Source organism: Coregonus lavaretus (genome assembly GCF_964263955.1).
Source record: "Coregonus lavaretus genome assembly, chromosome: 32".
In the NCBI taxonomy this organism is placed as follows: Eukaryota; Metazoa; Chordata; class Actinopteri; order Salmoniformes; family Salmonidae; genus Coregonus; species Coregonus lavaretus.
In genome coordinates, this window is record NC_140019.1 from 22,878,483 (window position 1) to 22,895,831 (window position 17,349).

Sequence of the window (17,349 nt, forward strand, 5' to 3'; positions counted from 1 at the left end):
CTTGTGTCAACATATTTTTTCCCCTCATCCATTTACGAAGTAAATTGCCAGGCAGCATTTCCCTGGGCCAGCCTATTTTTTTTTTTACCAATTAAAGTGAGACATTATCATTAACTATACTGTGAGTGATATGTGCTTTAAGGTGATCGTTAATGGAACTGTCTGTTTGCAACTGAAGGTCGAACGATTGTCGTTGTGTCACAACTTCGCCATATTTTCCTGCGTGCCTAAACTCATGTCTCTAATATGAAAATGGCATCGACAAGACATGGCCTTTCCAATTACAAAGAAACTCAATTCAAACCTACAGTAGCACTTGACAGCAAGGTGTATTTGATTGGCTAAATCTGACTGACTGATAATCCTGAAAGATAGGAAAGCGGTTTGATCACTCTGACAGATTTATCCATCAAAACAACACTCAACAATCTAATGTTGCGTTCCCAGTTCCAAAAAAACCTTGACAGCTCTGTAAGCATTTCATTTCAGCTCGCCTGTCTCTGTACGGATGGTGGCCTGTCAGAGTAGCTGGGTGCACCCTCAGGTGGGATTTAGCGACATTTGGCAGTGAAAATAATTTTGGGTTTGACTCAGTAGCGACAGGAAGTGTGAGAGCGACCATTCTGTTCCCGCCGAGTGGCAGTGGCTGCTTACCGTTCACCTGGAGCGTGTGCGTCTGCGAGAGCTGCTCGTACCCGTCGGCATGGCAGCTGTAGTTCCCCATATGGGTGGTGGTCACCTTGGTGACGTACAATGAGCCATCATCTCCAAAATCCTGCAGAAGAAGAAAGAGGAATGCCACAATGACTGTGTAGGTCAAAAACTCATGGGTTCAAAATGTAATTCACACCATTATGAATGATATTGGGTGCTCGGATCTGAAAATGAAAATGTTATGTGAATGTATGCAATGTGCTTAGGCAATATGGCTGTGGGGGTTGCAGCAGAGAAAATTGATGTGTTATTGGAACTTTTGTAAAGCAGCAAAAGAACTTGGACAAAGAGGACGTGATCAATAAAGGCACACCGTGACACACATTTCCATCTGTTTCAGTCAAAGACAAGCATTTGTTTGCTTGTCAAGAATTATCTTCCAATTATTGTTTTTTTAAATCAGGTGAAAAACTTGCTTTGTCTTTGGTTTGGGCTGAAATTCACCAATAGTAGTTTTAAAACAGAGGCAGGTTAAAACAAGTCTGTCAGTAATTACATTGAAGTGCCATTTTGAGTAATCACTGAAATGAGCAAGATGTGAGGATGTCCCATTTTGTGAACAGGCATGCACCACAAATACAACAGTTTCACTATATTCTCCAGTATAAAAGCACAGGCAACTTTATCTGTGCGGTTACCAAGGTCACAAAGAGCAACTGAAACCAATTTAATGAATGTTGTGTCATGATCAAGCTGGGGCTGAACACAAATAGGCGCTGAGTAAGAAGAACATTTCTAATAAAAATAAATACAAAAATAATGCAGACGTTACACTGAAAGATGCCCAAAAGTTAATGAATCCATACATCAAGTAGTGCAACCATCTAAAAATAACTAAAATTTACTTCCTCATTAGAAGCCTACCAACGTTCACACTTTCCGAGATTATTTTATATTTCTCCATTCAGTTCGTTGATTCAAATCTATTCATTCTAATTTGATCAGGCAGCTTTCACAGCTGAAATCTCAGACAGACCTGAAGAAAGATAGCAAATCTGTTAAGTCTCCTGAGTGGCGCAGTGGTCTAAGGCACTGCATCGCAGTGCTAGCTTTGCCACTAGAGATCCTGGTTCGAATCCAGGCTCTGTCATAGCCGGCCGTGACCGCCACCCTTTGCCTTGATGACAGCTTGGCACACTCTTTGCATCCAAATTGTTTGCATAGTCAACTTACACACAGCTCTGACACACACACTTATGCCACCAGGGGTCTTTTCACAGTCCCCAAATCCAGAACAAATTCAAGAAAGCGTACAGTATTATATAGAGCCATTATTTAATGGAACTCCCTTCCATCTCATATTGCTCAAATTAACAGAAAACCTGGTTTAAAAAAAACAGATAAAGCAACAACTCACGGCACAATGCCTCTCCCCTATTTGACCTAGATATTTTGTGTGTATTGATATGTAGGCTATGTGTGCCATTTTTTTATGTATGTAGTGCTGTATTTGAGCTGTTCTTGTTTATTAATGTTCTGTATTATGTTATGTTTCATGTTCTGTATGGACCCCAGGCAGAGTAGCTGCTGCTTTCACAACAGCTAATGGGGATCCTAATAAAATACCAAATACCTATCCGCCACAGAGTGATGTCAGAATTCATTAGCTTTGTGGGCTTTTAATTGTGGATAACATAGTACACAATTCTGTGATGATTTCAGTTCTGATAAAACCTACCTGTGTCGGAATCTGCTGGGGAGAAAGAACACAATGAAAATATTTGGATGTTAGTTAAAACACAACATCGAAACAGGCAAAAGCACTTCTCAAATGTCGCCTGAGGCAATTTTTCTACAATGTAACACTCTACATCGTACAGCTTAATTGATTCATACATTTTTTGTATCAAACAATGGATATTAAGGATGTACAGAGGACAGAGTTACACAAGTCTTATAGATCAAATCAAATCAAATTTTATTTGTCACACACGTGTTTAGCAGATGTTATTGCGGGTGTAGCGAAATGCTTGTGCTTCTAGCTCCGACAGTGCAGTAATATCTAACAAGTAACATCTAACAATTTCACAGCATATACCCAATACACACAAATCTAACTAAGGAATGGAATTAACAATATATACATACAGTTGAAGTCGGAAGTTTACATACACCTTAGCCAAATACATTTAAACAGTTTTTCACAATTCCTGACATTTAATCCTAGTAAAAATTCCCTCTCTTAGGTCAGTTAGGATCACCACTTTATTTTAAGAATGAGAAATGTCAGAATAATAGTAGAGAGAATGATTTATTTCAGCTTTTTATTTCTTTCATCACATTCCCAGTGGGTCAGAATTAGTATTTGGTAGCATTGCCTTTAAGTTGTTTAACTTGGGTCAAACGTTTCGGGTAGAATTCCACAAGCTTCCCACAATAAGTTGTGTGAATTTTGGACCATTCCTCCTGACAGAGCTGGTGTAACTGAGTCAGGTTTGTAGGCCTCCTTGCTCGCACACGCTTTTTCAGTTCTGCCCACACATTTTCTATAGGATTGAGGTCAGGGCTTTGTGATGGCCACTCTAATACATTTACATTTTAGTCATTTAGCAGACGCTCTTTTCCAGAGCGACTTACAGTTAGTGAGTGCATACATTTTCATACTGTCAATACCTTGACATTGTTGTCCTTAAGCCATTTTGCCACAACTTTGGAAGTATGCTTGGTGTCATTGTCCATTTGGAAGACCCATTTGTGACCAAGCTTTAACTTCCTGACTGATGTCTTGAGATGTTGTTTCAATATATCCACATAATTTTCCTTCCTCATGATGCCATCTATTTTGTGAAGTGCACCAGTCCCTCCTGCAGCAAAGCACCCCCACAGCATGATGCTGCCACACCCATGCTTCACGGTTGGGATGGTGTTCTTCGGCTTACAAGCTACCCCCCTTTTCCTCCAAACATAACGGTGTTCATTATGGCCAAACAGTTATATTTTTGTTTCATCAGACCAGAGGACATTTCACCAAAAAGTACAATATTTGTCCCCATGTGCAGTTGCAAAACGTAGTCTGGCTTTTTTATGGGGGTTTTGGAGCAGTGGCTTCTTCCTTGTTTAGCGGCCTTTCAGATTATGTCAATATAGGACTCGTTTTACTGTGAATATAGATACTTTTGTACCTGTTTCCTCCAGCATCTTCACAAGGTCCTTTGCTGTTGTTCTTGGATTGAGTTGCACTTTTCACACCAAAGTACGTTCATCTCTAGGAGACAGAACGCGTCTCCTTCCTGAGCGTTATGGCAGCTGCGTGGTCCCATGGTGTTTATACTTGCGTACTATTGTTTGTACAGATGAACGTGGTACCTTCAGGCATTTGGAAATTGCTCCCAAGGATGAACCAGACTTGTGGAGGTGTATAATCTTTTTTCTGAGGTCTTGGTTGATTTCTTTGGATTTTCCCAGCAAAGAGGCACTGAGTTTGAAGGTAGGCCTTGAAATACATCCACAGGTGCACCTCCAATTGAAACAAATGATGTCAATTAGCCTATCTGAAGCTTCTAAAGCCATGACATCATTTTCTGGAATTGTCCAAGCTGTTTAAAGGCACAGTCAACTTAGTGTATGAAAACTTCTGACCCACTGGAATTGTGATACAGTGAATTATAAGTGAAATAATCTGTCTGTAAACAATTTTTGGAAAAATTACTTGTGTCATGCACAAAGTAGATGTCCTAACCGACTTGCCAAAACTTTAGTTTGTTAAAAATAAATTTGTGGAGTGGTTGTAAAATGAGTTTTAATGACTCCAACCTAAGTTTATGTAAACTTCCGACTTCAACTGTATATGGACGAGCAATGACAGAGTGGCATGGACTAAGATACAGTTGAATATTATAGAAAACAGTATATACATATGAGATGAGTAATGCAAGATATGTAAACATTATTAAAGTGACTAGTGTTCCATTTGTTAAAGTGGCCAGTGATTTCTATAGGTAGCAGCAGCCTCTAATGTGCTAGTGATGGCTATTTAACAGACTGATGGCCTTGAGATAGAAGCTGTTTTCCAGTCTCTCGGTCCCAGCTTTGATGCACCTGTACTGACCTCGCCTTCAGGGTGACCAGGCAGTGGCTCGGGTGGTTGATGTCCTTGATTATCTTTTTGGCCTTCCTGTGACATTGGGTGCTGTAGGTGTCCTGGAGGGCGGGCAGTTTGACCCCGGTAATGCGTTGGGCAGACCGCACAACCCTTTGGAGAGCCCTGCGGTTGCGGGCGGTGCAGTTGCCGTACCAGGCGGTGACACAGCCCGACAGGATGCTCTGAATTGTACATCTGTAAAAGTTTGTGGGTTTAAGGTGCCAAACCAAATTTATTTAGCCTCCTGAGGTTGAAGAGGCTCTGTTCCACCTTCTTCACCACACTGTCTGCGTGGGTGGACCATTTCAGTTTGTCAGTGATGTGTACGCCAAGGAACTTGAAGCTTTCCACCTTCTCCACTTCGGTCCCGTCGATGTGGATAGGGGGGTGCACCCTCTGCTGTTTCCTGAAGTCCACGATCATCTCCTTTGTTTTGTTGAGTGAGAGGTTATTTTCCTGGCACCACACTCCCAGAGCCCTCACCTCCTCCCTGTAGGCTCCCTGTAGCTCAACATATACATGCAGTGTGCCTATAGAGATTAAGGCCTAGATTCAATCAGATCAAGCGTTAACAGGTAATAGGAGACACCCGCATAGCGGATGTTTTGGCGGTGTCGGAGGTGGAACTGCATTGGAGCCGTCAAATCGGTGAGCAGCTGTTCTTGCGATCATTGTGACTAAGCCGCAGCCGCAGCCGCCCCACTCAGAACGAGAAAGTGTTGGCTATATAGAAATAATGACACTCAAATTAAAAATTATAAAAAATAAATCATTAGGATTTCTATCAGCCTAATCGAGGTGCAGATTACATCTCACACTCTAGTGTTCAAACTTGTAAACAAGGTTGCATGGGATTGACTCCGTGGCAATGTCCGCCAATGGCAATATCCGCTTTAGGTATAATTCCGGGAGCCACTTGTGGATTGGTCAGCTCTAATGCAGTTCCACCTCCAACACCATCAAAATGAGCGCTATGCGGATGTTGGCTGAAGCAGATCTGATTGAATAGAGCCCTAAAATGCTAGCTGCTTTACCCCACTCAGTACACTAGGCCCCTGAACACTGGGAGATAAACTGCAATACCCATGAACCCTTGATCAGGGTGAACCAGGACTCTCAAGATAAGGAAGGACAGCGCCGAGACACACTGTCTCCTCTCTCCTTTATTACAATTCCACATGAATTCCTTAAACCTCTACGCTGGATGGGCCGAGTAGGCAGTCTAGACACCGCACCAGACTCAATGTAGATACTTTCCCAGGCATTCCACACATCTCTGTATTCTTTATCAGGGCCTCTCCTGTTTGAAGTATCCTAATATCAGCTAACAGCTAAAGATGATGAGGCAATGCCCAGCAACTGTCATATTCATGGAATTAGAGTAAACTGCTTTGTCAAAATGAAGATTGGCTCTGTTGAACTCCATAATAAGAGCATCATTCTGTTGACAGATTATTTTTTAATAACACCCATTCTTAATGGGAAGGGGCCTGTTAGATTAGTATAAACCCTACAAATCCATTCACCGAGATACAACTCTAATTAGTGTTGGCAGTTCAGGCCTTGGAATATTAACAGGCACAATTATACAGACACTTTGGTGAAATTGGGTAAATGGTGTTCATAGAGGGGTTGGAGGACACCAGGTGCAGATATATCCACTTGCTTCGCTATGAGAAACTTTGTTGGCACTTAGCCACAAAACTGTAGGGTAAGCCGGTTTTGGGGTTTTGCTGACGTACCATTAGTATTTTCCTTGGTATTTTGCGTTGTCTACTTAGAGCTAAAAAGCTTGGTCCACACACACATTTATGTTTAGGTAGAAAATGACTGTCTGACTGACTAGACTTAGCGACAATCTCTTGAGTGTCTGGTTGTTCTCATAGCTGGTGGGATGTTCATGACAGTACGCCATCTGCGGTAATAATAATCTGCACTGAGCCCAAGGTCGTGGACAAGGGTATTGTTAGACGACAGCAGGAAATCAAATCTGATGCCAACAAACACAGGGATCAAAGTTAAGCTCACACTGAGGAAGCCATGGACAGAAATACAGTTAACCTGAATGGCAATGAAACTGATGCCAACATAACAGGATAAAGGCATAATACTGTACATACATACATACACACATACTGTACATACATACACACTGTACATACATACATACATACAGTACATACATAAGCATATACAGTGCATTCTGAAAGTATTCAGACCCCTTGGACTTTTTCCACATTTTCTGACGTTATAGCCTTATTCTAAAATTGATTAAATCGTTTTTTTTCTTCATCAATCTACACACAATACCCCATAATGACAAAGCTAAAAACTTAAATATCACATTTACATAAGTATTCAGACCATTTACTCAGTACTTTGTTGAAGCACCTTCAGAAGCAATTACAGCCTCGAGTCTTCTTGGGTATGACGCTACAAGCTTGGCACACCTGTATATTGGGAGTTTCTCCCATTCGTCTCTGCAGATCCTCTCAAGCTTTGTGAGGTTGGATGGGGAGTGTCGCTGCACAGCTATTTTCAGGTCTCTCCAGAGATGTTCGATTGGGTTCAAGTCCGGGCTCTGGCTGGGCCACTCAAGGACACTCAGAGACTTGTCCCAAAGCCACTCTTGCGTTGTCTTGGCTGTGTGTTTAGGGTCGTTGTCCTGTTGGAAGGTGAACCTTCACCCCAGTCTGAGGTCCTGAGCGCTCTGGAGCAGGTTTTCATCAAGGATCTCCCATCTCCACAGAGGAACTCTGGAGCTCTGTCAGAGTGACCATCGGGTTCTTGGTCACCTCACTGACCAAGGCCCTTCTCCCCCGATTGCTCAGTTTGGCCGGGCGGCCAGCTCTAGGAAAAGCCTTGGTGGTTCTAAACTTCTTCCATTTAAGAATGATGGAGGCCACTGTGTTCTTGGGGACCTTCAATGCTGCAGAAATGTTTTGGTACCCTTCCCCAGATCTGTGCCTCAACACAATCCTGTCTTGGAGCTCTACGGACAATTCCTTCAACCTCATGGCTTGGTTTTGGCTCTGACATGCACTGTCAACTGTGGGACCTTATATAGACAGGTGTGTGCCTTTCCAAATCATGTCCAATCAATTTAATTTACCACAGGTGGACTCCAATCAAGTTGTAGAAACATCTCAAGGATGAGCAATGGAAAAATGATGCACCTGAGCTCAATTTCGAGTCTCATAGCATTTTTTGCAAACATTTCAAAAAATCTGTTTTCACTTTGTTATTATGGGGTATTATGTGTAAATTAAGGAGGAAAACAATTAATTTAATCCATTTTTGAATAAGACTGTAACGTAACAAAATCTGGAAAGAGGGAAGAGGTCTGAATACTTTCCGAATGCACTGTATTGTGGATGTAGCACACTTCTCATTAAGAGTGAACCTCACACTACTTCTGTACATACAGGATGCACCTGAGCGCAATTTCAAGTCTCATAGCAAAGGGTCTGAATATTTATGTAAATAATGTATTTCTATTTTTTACATATTAAATTTCTAAAAACCTGCTTTGGCATTGTCATTATGGGGTATTGTGTGTAGATTGATGAGGAAAAACATTTACTTCATCCATTTAAGAGAGAGAATGGCGCCGGAGAAGATGGCTGCCGTTTTACAGCCCTTTAACCAATTGTACTATTATGTGTGTTTTTCAGCGATATTTGTAATTTATTTTGTACATAATGTTTCTGCCATCGTCTCTTATAACCAAAAATAGCTTCTGGATATCAGGACAGCGATTATTCACCTCGTATTGGACAAAGATTTTTTCTTCAACGAGGCGGCCGCGAAGGATATCCTACAGACAACCGACAAGGCCCAAATCCCTGTCATTCGCATGAGGAAGAGACGGAGATATCGTGGACGTAGGGGTGCCTTATAAGGATCCAACGGCGAGCGAGTAAACTGCCTCTCCCATCAATCCTATTAGCCAATCTTCAATCATTTGAGAATAAATGGGATGACCTAAGATTACGGTTATCCTACCAACGGGACATTAAAAACTGTAATATATTATGTTTCACCGAGTCGTTGCTGAACGACGACATGGACAACATACAGCTAGCGGGCTATACGCTACATCGGCAGGATAGAACGGCTGACTCCGGTAAGACAAGGGGTGGCGGTCTGTGTATATTTGTAAACAACAGCTGGTGCACAAAATCAAATACTAAGGAAGTCTCGAGGTTTTGCTCGCCTGAGGTAGAGTATCTTATGATAAGCTGTAGACCACACTATTTAGCAAGAGATTTTTCATCTATATTTTTCATAGCTGTCTATTTACCACCACAAACCAATGCTGGCATTAAGATTGCACTGAATGAGCTGTATAAGGCCATAAGTCAACAGGAAAACGCTCATCCAGAGGCAGCGCTCCTAGTGGCCGGGGACTTTAATACAGGGAAACTTACATCTGTTCTACCTAATTTCTTCCAGCATATTAAATGTGCAACCAGAGGAAAAAAATCTAGACCACCTTTACTCCACACACAGAGACGCATACAAAGCTCTCCCTTGCCCTCCATTTGGCAAATCTGACCACAACTCTATCCTCCTGATTCCTGCTTATAAGCAAAAACTAAAGCAGGAAGCACCAGTGACTCGATTAATAAAAAAGTGGTCAGATGACGCAGATGCTAAGCTACAGGACTGTTTTTCTAGCACAGACTGGAACATGTTCCGGGATTCTTCAGATAGCATTGAGGAGTACACCACATCAGTCACTGGCTTCATCAATAAGTGCATCAATGATGTCGTCCCCACAGTGACCGTACGTACATACTCCAACCAGAAGCCATGGATTACAGGAAACATCCGCACTGAGCTAAAGGGTAGAGCTGCCGCTTTCAAGGAGCGGGACTCTAACCGGGACGCTTATAAGAAATCCCGCTATGCCCTCAGACGAACCATCAAACAGGCAAAGAGTCAATACAGGACTAACATCAACACCATTATCCCAGAAACCCTAGACCCACTCCAATTTGCATACCGCCCCAACAGATCCACAGATGATGCAATCTCTACTGCACTCCACACTGCCCTTTCCCACCTGGACAAGAGGAACACCTACGTGAGAATGCTATTCATTGACTACAGCTCAGCATTCAACACCATAGTGCCCTCAAAGCTCATCACTAAGCTACGGATCCTGGGACTAAACAACACCCTCTGCAACTGGATCCTGGACTTCCTGACGGGCCGCCCCAGGTGGTAAGGTCAGGTAACAACACATCTGCCACACTGATCCTCAACACAGGGGCCCCCCTCAGGGGTGCGTGCTCAGTCCCCTCCTGTACTCCCTGTTCACCCATGACTGCATGGCCAGGCACGACTCCAACACCATCATTAAGTTTGCCGACGACACAACAGTGGTAGGCCTGATCACCGACAACGATGAGACAGCCTATAGGGAGGAGGTCAGAGACCTGGCCGTGTAGTGCCAGGATAACAACAACCTCTCCCTCAACGTGACCAAGACAAAGGAGATGATTGTGGACTACAGGAAAAAAAAGAGGACTGAGCATGCCCCCATTCTCATCGACGGGGCTGTAGTGGAACAGGTTGAGAGCTTCAAGTTCCTTGGTGTTCACATCACCAACAAACTATCATGGTCCAAACACACCAAGACAGTCGTGAAGAGGGCACGACAAAGCCTATTCCCCCTCAGGAGACTGAAAAGATTTGACATGGGTCCTCAGATCCTCAAAAAATTATACTGTTCTCTCTGCTACCGCACGGCAAGAGGTACCGGAGTGCCAAGTCTAGGTCCAAAAGGCTTCTCAACAGCTTCTACCCCCAAGCCATAAGACTCCTGAACAGCTAATCATGGCTACCTGGACTATTTGCACTGCCCCCCACCCCCACCCCCCACCCAATCTTTTTACGCTGCTGCTACTCTGTTAATTATTTATGCATAGTCACTTTAACTCTACCCACATGTACATATTACTTCAACTACCTCAACTAGCCGGTGCCCCCGCACATTGACTCTGCACCGGTACCCCCCTGTATATATAGCCTCCCTACTGTTATTTTATTTTACTTCTGCTCTTTTTTTCTCAACACTTTTTTGTTGTTGTTTTTTTTTGCTTTTTTTATTAAAAATAAATGCACTGTTGGTTAAGGGCTGTAAGTAAGCATTTCATTGTAATGTCTGCACCTGTTGTATTCGGCGCATGTGGCCAATAAAATGTGATTTGATTTGATTTGATTTTAGAATAAGGCTGTAACTAAACAAAATGTGGAAAAGGTCAAGAGGTCTGAATATTTTCCGACTGCAGTACATACAGTACTAGTCAAAAGTTTGGACACCTACTCATTCAAGGGTTTTTCTTTATTTTTACTATTTTCTACATCGTAGAATAATAGTGAACACATCAAACTATGAAATACCACATATGGAATCATGTAGTAACCAAAAAAAATTTCAACAAAACAAAATATATTTTCTTCAAAGTAGCCACCCTTTGCCTTGATGAGAGCTTTGCACCCTCTTGGCATTCTCTCAACAAGCTTCATGAGGAATGCTTTTCCAACAGTCTTGAAGGAGTTCCCACATATGCTGAGCACTTGTTGCCTGCTTTTCCTTCACTCTGCGGTCCAACTCAGATTTCCACCGGTCTAATGTCCATTGCTCGTGTTTCTTGGCCCATCTCTACTTCTTATTAGTGTCCTTTAGTAGTGGTTTATTTGCAGCAATTCGACCATGAAGGCCTGATTCACACAGTCCCCTCTGAACAGTTGATGTTGAGATGTGTTTGTTATTTGAACTCTGTGAAGCATTTATTTGGACTGCAATCTGAGGCTGGTAACTCTAATGAACTTGTCCTCTGCAGCAGAGGTAACTCTGGGTCTTCCATTCCTGTCGCGGTCCTCATGAGAAACAGTTTCATCATAGCACTTCATGGTTTTTGCGACTGAACTTGAAGAAACGTTCAAAGTTCTTGACATTTTCCGTATTGACTGACCTTCATGTCTTAAAGTAATGATGGACTGTTGTTTCTCTTTGCTTATTTGAGCTGTTCTTGCCATAATATGGACCTGATCTTTTACCAAATAGGGCTATCTTCTGTATACCCCCCCTACCTTGTCACAACACAACTGATTGGCTCAAAAGAAGGAAAGAAATTCCACAAATTAACTTTTAACAAGGCACACCTGTTTAATGAAATGCATTCCAGGTGACTACCTCATGAAGCTGGTTGAGAGAATGCCAAGAGTGTGTAAAGCTGTCATCAAGGCAAAGGGTGGCTACTTCCAAGAATCTAAAATATAAAATATATTTTGATTTGTTTAACACTTTTTGGGTTACTACATGATTTCATATGTGTTATTTCATAGTTTTGATGTCTTCACTATTATTCTACAATGTAGAAAATAGTAAAAATAAAGAAAAACCCTGGAATGAGTAGGTGTGTCCAAACTTTTGACTGGTCAAAATTACTGTCTAGCCATGATCCACAACATCTTGACAGAGCTTGAAGAATTATGAAAAGAGTAATGGGCAAAAACTGCACAATCCAGGTCTGTAAAGACTTTAGAGACAATCCAAAGGTGTTTCTTACATATATTTTAGTTACTTAAATTCTATTAAACTTTTTATTTGAATTCAAAATTGTCTTCCACTTTGACCTTACAGAGTGTTTTTATTTTATTTTTATTTTTTACAAATATCCATTTTAATCCCACTTTGTAACACAATAAAATGTGAAGAAATACAAGGGGTCTGAATACTTTTGCAAGGCACTGTATCTCCCATATACAGAGGTCAAATGACATCAAAGTCATTTAACCTGAAATGGCCTGGCTTGTACTCTGTTCCTTGACTTTACCTAAGAGTTAAATCTAGCTCACTCACTTGGCATAGGCTGGTTTCAACGCATTCCCATGTCAGCAATGCCGCACTTGATGTACGGAATTATGAATAGCTTATTGTAGAGAAAACTGGGGGACAAAATGGTAGTGCTTTCACATGCAAGTCATGAAACAGAAGGCGATGGCCAAAAATAAGAACATTCCCATCTTCATGTAAATGGGAGATCATAACAAGCTAAAGCACTCGGAAACAATGGGGACAGAAATTTAATTCCAGGGATGATGGTACTCGGCGATGACTGGCGACAGCTGTGCTCCTCCTCGCGCAGTTTTAAGAGTCATCAACATTTAATGTTACATTAGCGGCTTCGCTGGACCTCCTTTATCTACTGCGACAGTGTTGTCTCAATAATGCACAGTTGAGTCAGCCACAGCTTGGTCAATCCTGACGGGGGACAACGGAGAGAGTAGCCTTGCCTGGTGACTCCCTGAACCTTCAAGTCTTTAAGTGCCCTGTCTTTGAAGAAGGATGAAAGCGTCATGGTGGTTGGCTATCAGTTGATACTGCACACAGACAATGACACGCTCAGCGGGAAGTAAAAATAGGAGCTTCCCCTCAGTCCTGAACCCCTTTGGTATGCTCCTTCATCCTGCTGGCCTTTTTTACCCATACTCCTTTGCTTTCTTTGTCTGAGAACACTGTCCCTCTCATTAGTGTACAGAGACTGGATATCTGACATTGTGAATAACTGTCAAATCAAAAATGCTGTTCAAAGGCTCAAGGTCTGCCTTTTGATTTGTCCAGGTTAAAGTGTGCAGGCGTTCTGGTGATGCTGAGAAGCTGAGCAGGATAGTACAAAACTGTTGGTCATACTTTATTAGGATAGTCCCATATGATGTACAGATGGTCATACTATCAACACACTATCTGTTGATAAGAAACTCCTTGCTAAGGTTACAGTTACGGTTAACCCTCCCGTTGTCCTAGGGTCAAAATGACCCGCCACTGTGTTGAACCAACTTTATTAAATTTTTATATTTTTTGGATCATTTGTGAGAAGGAGGCAGTGATACTTTCTTTAAAGTCTCACTGCCTCCTTCTCACAAATGATCCCCAAAATATAAAAATTAAATAAAGTTGGTTCAACACAGTGGCGGGTCATTTTGAACCCTAGGACAACGGGAGGGTTAAATAACAGTTAAGGTACGGGTTAGGGCTAGGGTTAAGTTAAGGGTTAAGTTTAGGGTTAGTGGATATTTAGTTGAAATGTTGTTGACAGTTATTGAACATCTACTTGGGACTATCCAAATAAAGTGTTACCAAAGTGTGTGTGTCTGTGTGTGTGTGTGTGTGTGTGTGTGTGTGTGTGTGTGTGTGTGTGATAAGGTAAGCTATCCTAGATAAGAAAAGCCTGGTAGTCAACCTGTCCTCGACATAAAGTGTCTTACAAAGTGTCTCACAAAGTGTCTTACAAAGTGTCTTACAAAGTGTCTTACAAAGCTAGAAGAAACAACTAGTTCAGCTGTATTTCAGGTGGGGCTTCAGGCAGCTCTTACATTGATGTCCTCCAGATCCAGCGAGTTGAGAACCTGATTGTTGCGTTTCCAGATGATGGGAGGTCTCTGCTCCCCCTTGATTGCGCAAGTCAAGACCGCACTCTGGCCAACGGTTACTGTGGTGATGCTCAATTTCTGGTCATCTGGCAGGGTGAGCTGGAACACTTCTGTATAGAAAAAAGCAAAGCCAGTAATTAGATCACCTGTTAGTCATAGAGAGCTGTGCCACTTTTGTTCCACCACGATGCTTGAATGTAAGAATTCAAGTATGTGTGTGTCCCCATGTGCACGTGTGTGTATGTGTCGATGTGTCCTTGTGTGTATGTGTGTGTGAAAATGAATAAATAGAGTTTGTGAGTATGTGTCTACATGTGCATGTGTGCAGTGAAGCAAGCCAAATTACTTTTCCTGTGTGTGTGAGCACACAGCACACTGAACAGACAAGTGATTGTGGTAACGTTGAATACACAGAGAGAGGCTCAATTAGCCAGTGTTTTGTTGCAGAGGCACAACATTACTGCAGATGTTGTTTGGTTTATGCATTGAGGAACCATAATGAGTTCACACAGCAAGAGAAAATGGATGAAATTAGGTGCTAGGTAAATACATCAAGTAAACAAGAGATTTTATGTACATTTCATTAAACCATGCAGTACTGTACCTCCAAGGATTTATTTCACTTACCTAGCTATCCATCTTATTATGTGGACTTTTCCAAAGGTATTGTGGGTGTTCTATTCAATGTCCCACAACGCCACCACATTTATGTATTTACATAAATATATTATTTTAAATGCATCGACAACTCAAAATAAATTGCAGTTCTCCACATATTGCAATAGTCACTGATTTCTCAAGTGAAAGTGTATATATAGCACCAAAAGCACAGAAAATATCAGATGGTCAATGACTATAATGCTTCCAGTTCTTCAATGAGACAATGAATGAACACAAAGCTGTTACTCAAGCATCCCCTTTAATTCTGTTATGTAACTAGACTTGTAACTAGTGTGTGCCTTTGAATTTTCCTATTGGGCTAATGAGCAAAAGGAAACACTGGCTCAATCTGTTCTGCTCCTGAGGGCATGAAATACAAAACCTAATGAAAGAGAAGCCCAGGTCCAGAGATTAGCTTAGCTCAGCAAAACCAACTGAGGAAAGAAAGAGCTTGAATAAGACTGTATCTGGTGTGCACCTTTTAACTCGAGTCTAGGGGTTAATGCATAACAATCTGTCTGTTATGTCCTGAACTGGAATAACCCCCATGTGATCAATGCTTGAAGACTGCAGACACCCCATTCTGTAGGAAAAACAAATGAAGATATATCTCAGCGCATTCCTGCCCTGAGTCAAGATTTTATTGACTAGTGCTTTGAAATGGTTCATAACCCCAAGCAAAGCATGTACAGTATTTATATAGGTTTTAAAATATCAATAAAAAACTTGAACAGGATTGCTCTTTTGAAGATTGAATGAAGTTGTTTCATTAAGTCATGAAGATGTACAATTACAATTCTACATAGTCTCTAGGGGTTTCAAGAATGCTTGGGAGATGTTTTTCATGGAGAGGTGATTGCATTTGATTGTCTTCAAACAATTTCTCATCCTTTGTGAAAATTCCCACGTGGAATGATAATTCCAAGACGCAAGAGGACATACGTGTTAATATGCTAAAACATACTCTTGTTGATTAGCCTTTCATTTCTCAAGAGTGGGAACATCTTTCAAATCGTTAGCGGGACCCTTCCTGCCCGACAATGAAGCATCTTGTGTCTTTGAAACTGGAGTCTTGATAACGATGATGTTAACTATTGATATTTGAAAGCTGACGTGCTACATGGAAAACAACTAATTTTGTCCTGAGGAAACATAACAACAATAATGTTTAATGTGACACAGACAATCTTAATAGAAGAGTATAATTGAGCTAAGAGGAAGAATGGACAACAAGACTCCAGTTTCTCAAATGAGTTTAATGGGTAATTACCACTATACAGGCCCTGGAAGTATACATATCTCTTTCACCACATACTGCAGTTTCTAATGTCTACAGGGCTTCATTAAATCTTAATTTCCCAAATTAAGCTGCAATGTGTCCTCTCTTTTTCTCCAAGCTCAGAGGAGGAAATTAGCAAGGTACAAATGCATTTCCTACGCAGAATTCATTGGCGCCAGTGGAGATATATTACACATAAATCTACTCAATCTTTTGCGATGTTAAGAGTTTGAAAACAATTAAAGAACTCATTTTCAGAGTTCAGCACTGGGTTTATTGGATAAATCACAGATGAAAAAGTTAATTGATGTTTTCCTTGAAGCAGATTGTCACGTTCGCTTAAGGAGGAGGACCAAGGCGCAGCGTTGAATGCGTACATATTATTTATTAAACAGATCACACGATCAAAACAACGAACGAAACGTGAAGTCCTTCGATACACACAAACCAAAAGGAACAAGAAACCACAACACAAAGTGAAAAGACCGATAGTTAAATATGGCTCCCAATCAGAGACAACCAGCTGACACTCGTTGCCTCTGATTGGGAGTCACTCAGGCCAACATAGATATACAAAACATAGACTTACACACCCTGGCTCAACATAACATAGTCCCCAGAGCCAGGGCGTGACAGTACCCCCCCCCAAAGGCGCGGACTCCGGCCGCGCCAAACAACCACAACAGGGGAGGGACCGGGTGGGCACTCCGCCTCGGCGGCGGATCCGGCTCCGGACATGACCCAGGCACGGGTTGTGCTGGACTGACGACGCACACCCCTGGCTTGATGCGTGGAGGAGGAACGGGCCGGACCGGGCTGACGAAGCGCACCCCTGACTTGGTGCGGGGAGCAGGAATGAGCCGGACCGGGCTGACGACGCGCACCACTGACCTGGTGCGGGGAGCTTGGATGGGCCGGACTGGGCTGGCGACGCGCACCACAGACTTGGTGCGGAGAGCAGGAACGGGCCGGACAGGGCTGACGAAACGCACCATAGACTTGGTGCGGAGAGCAGGCACGGGCCGTGCCGGACTGACGACGCACACCACTGGCTTGGTGCGGGAAGCTTGGATGGGCCGGACTGGGCTGGCGACGCGCCCCACAGACTTGGTGCGGAGAGCAGGAACGGGCCGTGCCGGACTGACGACGCACACCACTGGCTTGGTGC

The 17,349-nt window shown here is 42.5% G+C and overlaps 1 protein-coding gene across 1 annotated transcript in view; it reads right to left on the bottom strand.

Annotated features, from left to right (window-relative positions):
* The window catches only part of LOC311107226 (follistatin-related protein 5-like), a gene marked incomplete at its 5' end in the record, with an annotated part of 191,516 nt that overhangs the window by 31,068 nt on the left and 143,099 nt on the right, over window positions 1-17,349 (bottom strand). Inside the window, 3 exons of the mRNA XM_084149716.1 lie at window positions 655-775; window positions 2,393-2,404; window positions 14,186-14,352. Coding sequence (XP_084005842.1) covers window positions 655-775; window positions 2,393-2,404; window positions 14,186-14,352 — 300 coding nt within the window. The remainder of the gene's footprint in view (window positions 1-654; window positions 776-2,392; window positions 2,405-14,185; window positions 14,353-17,349) is intronic.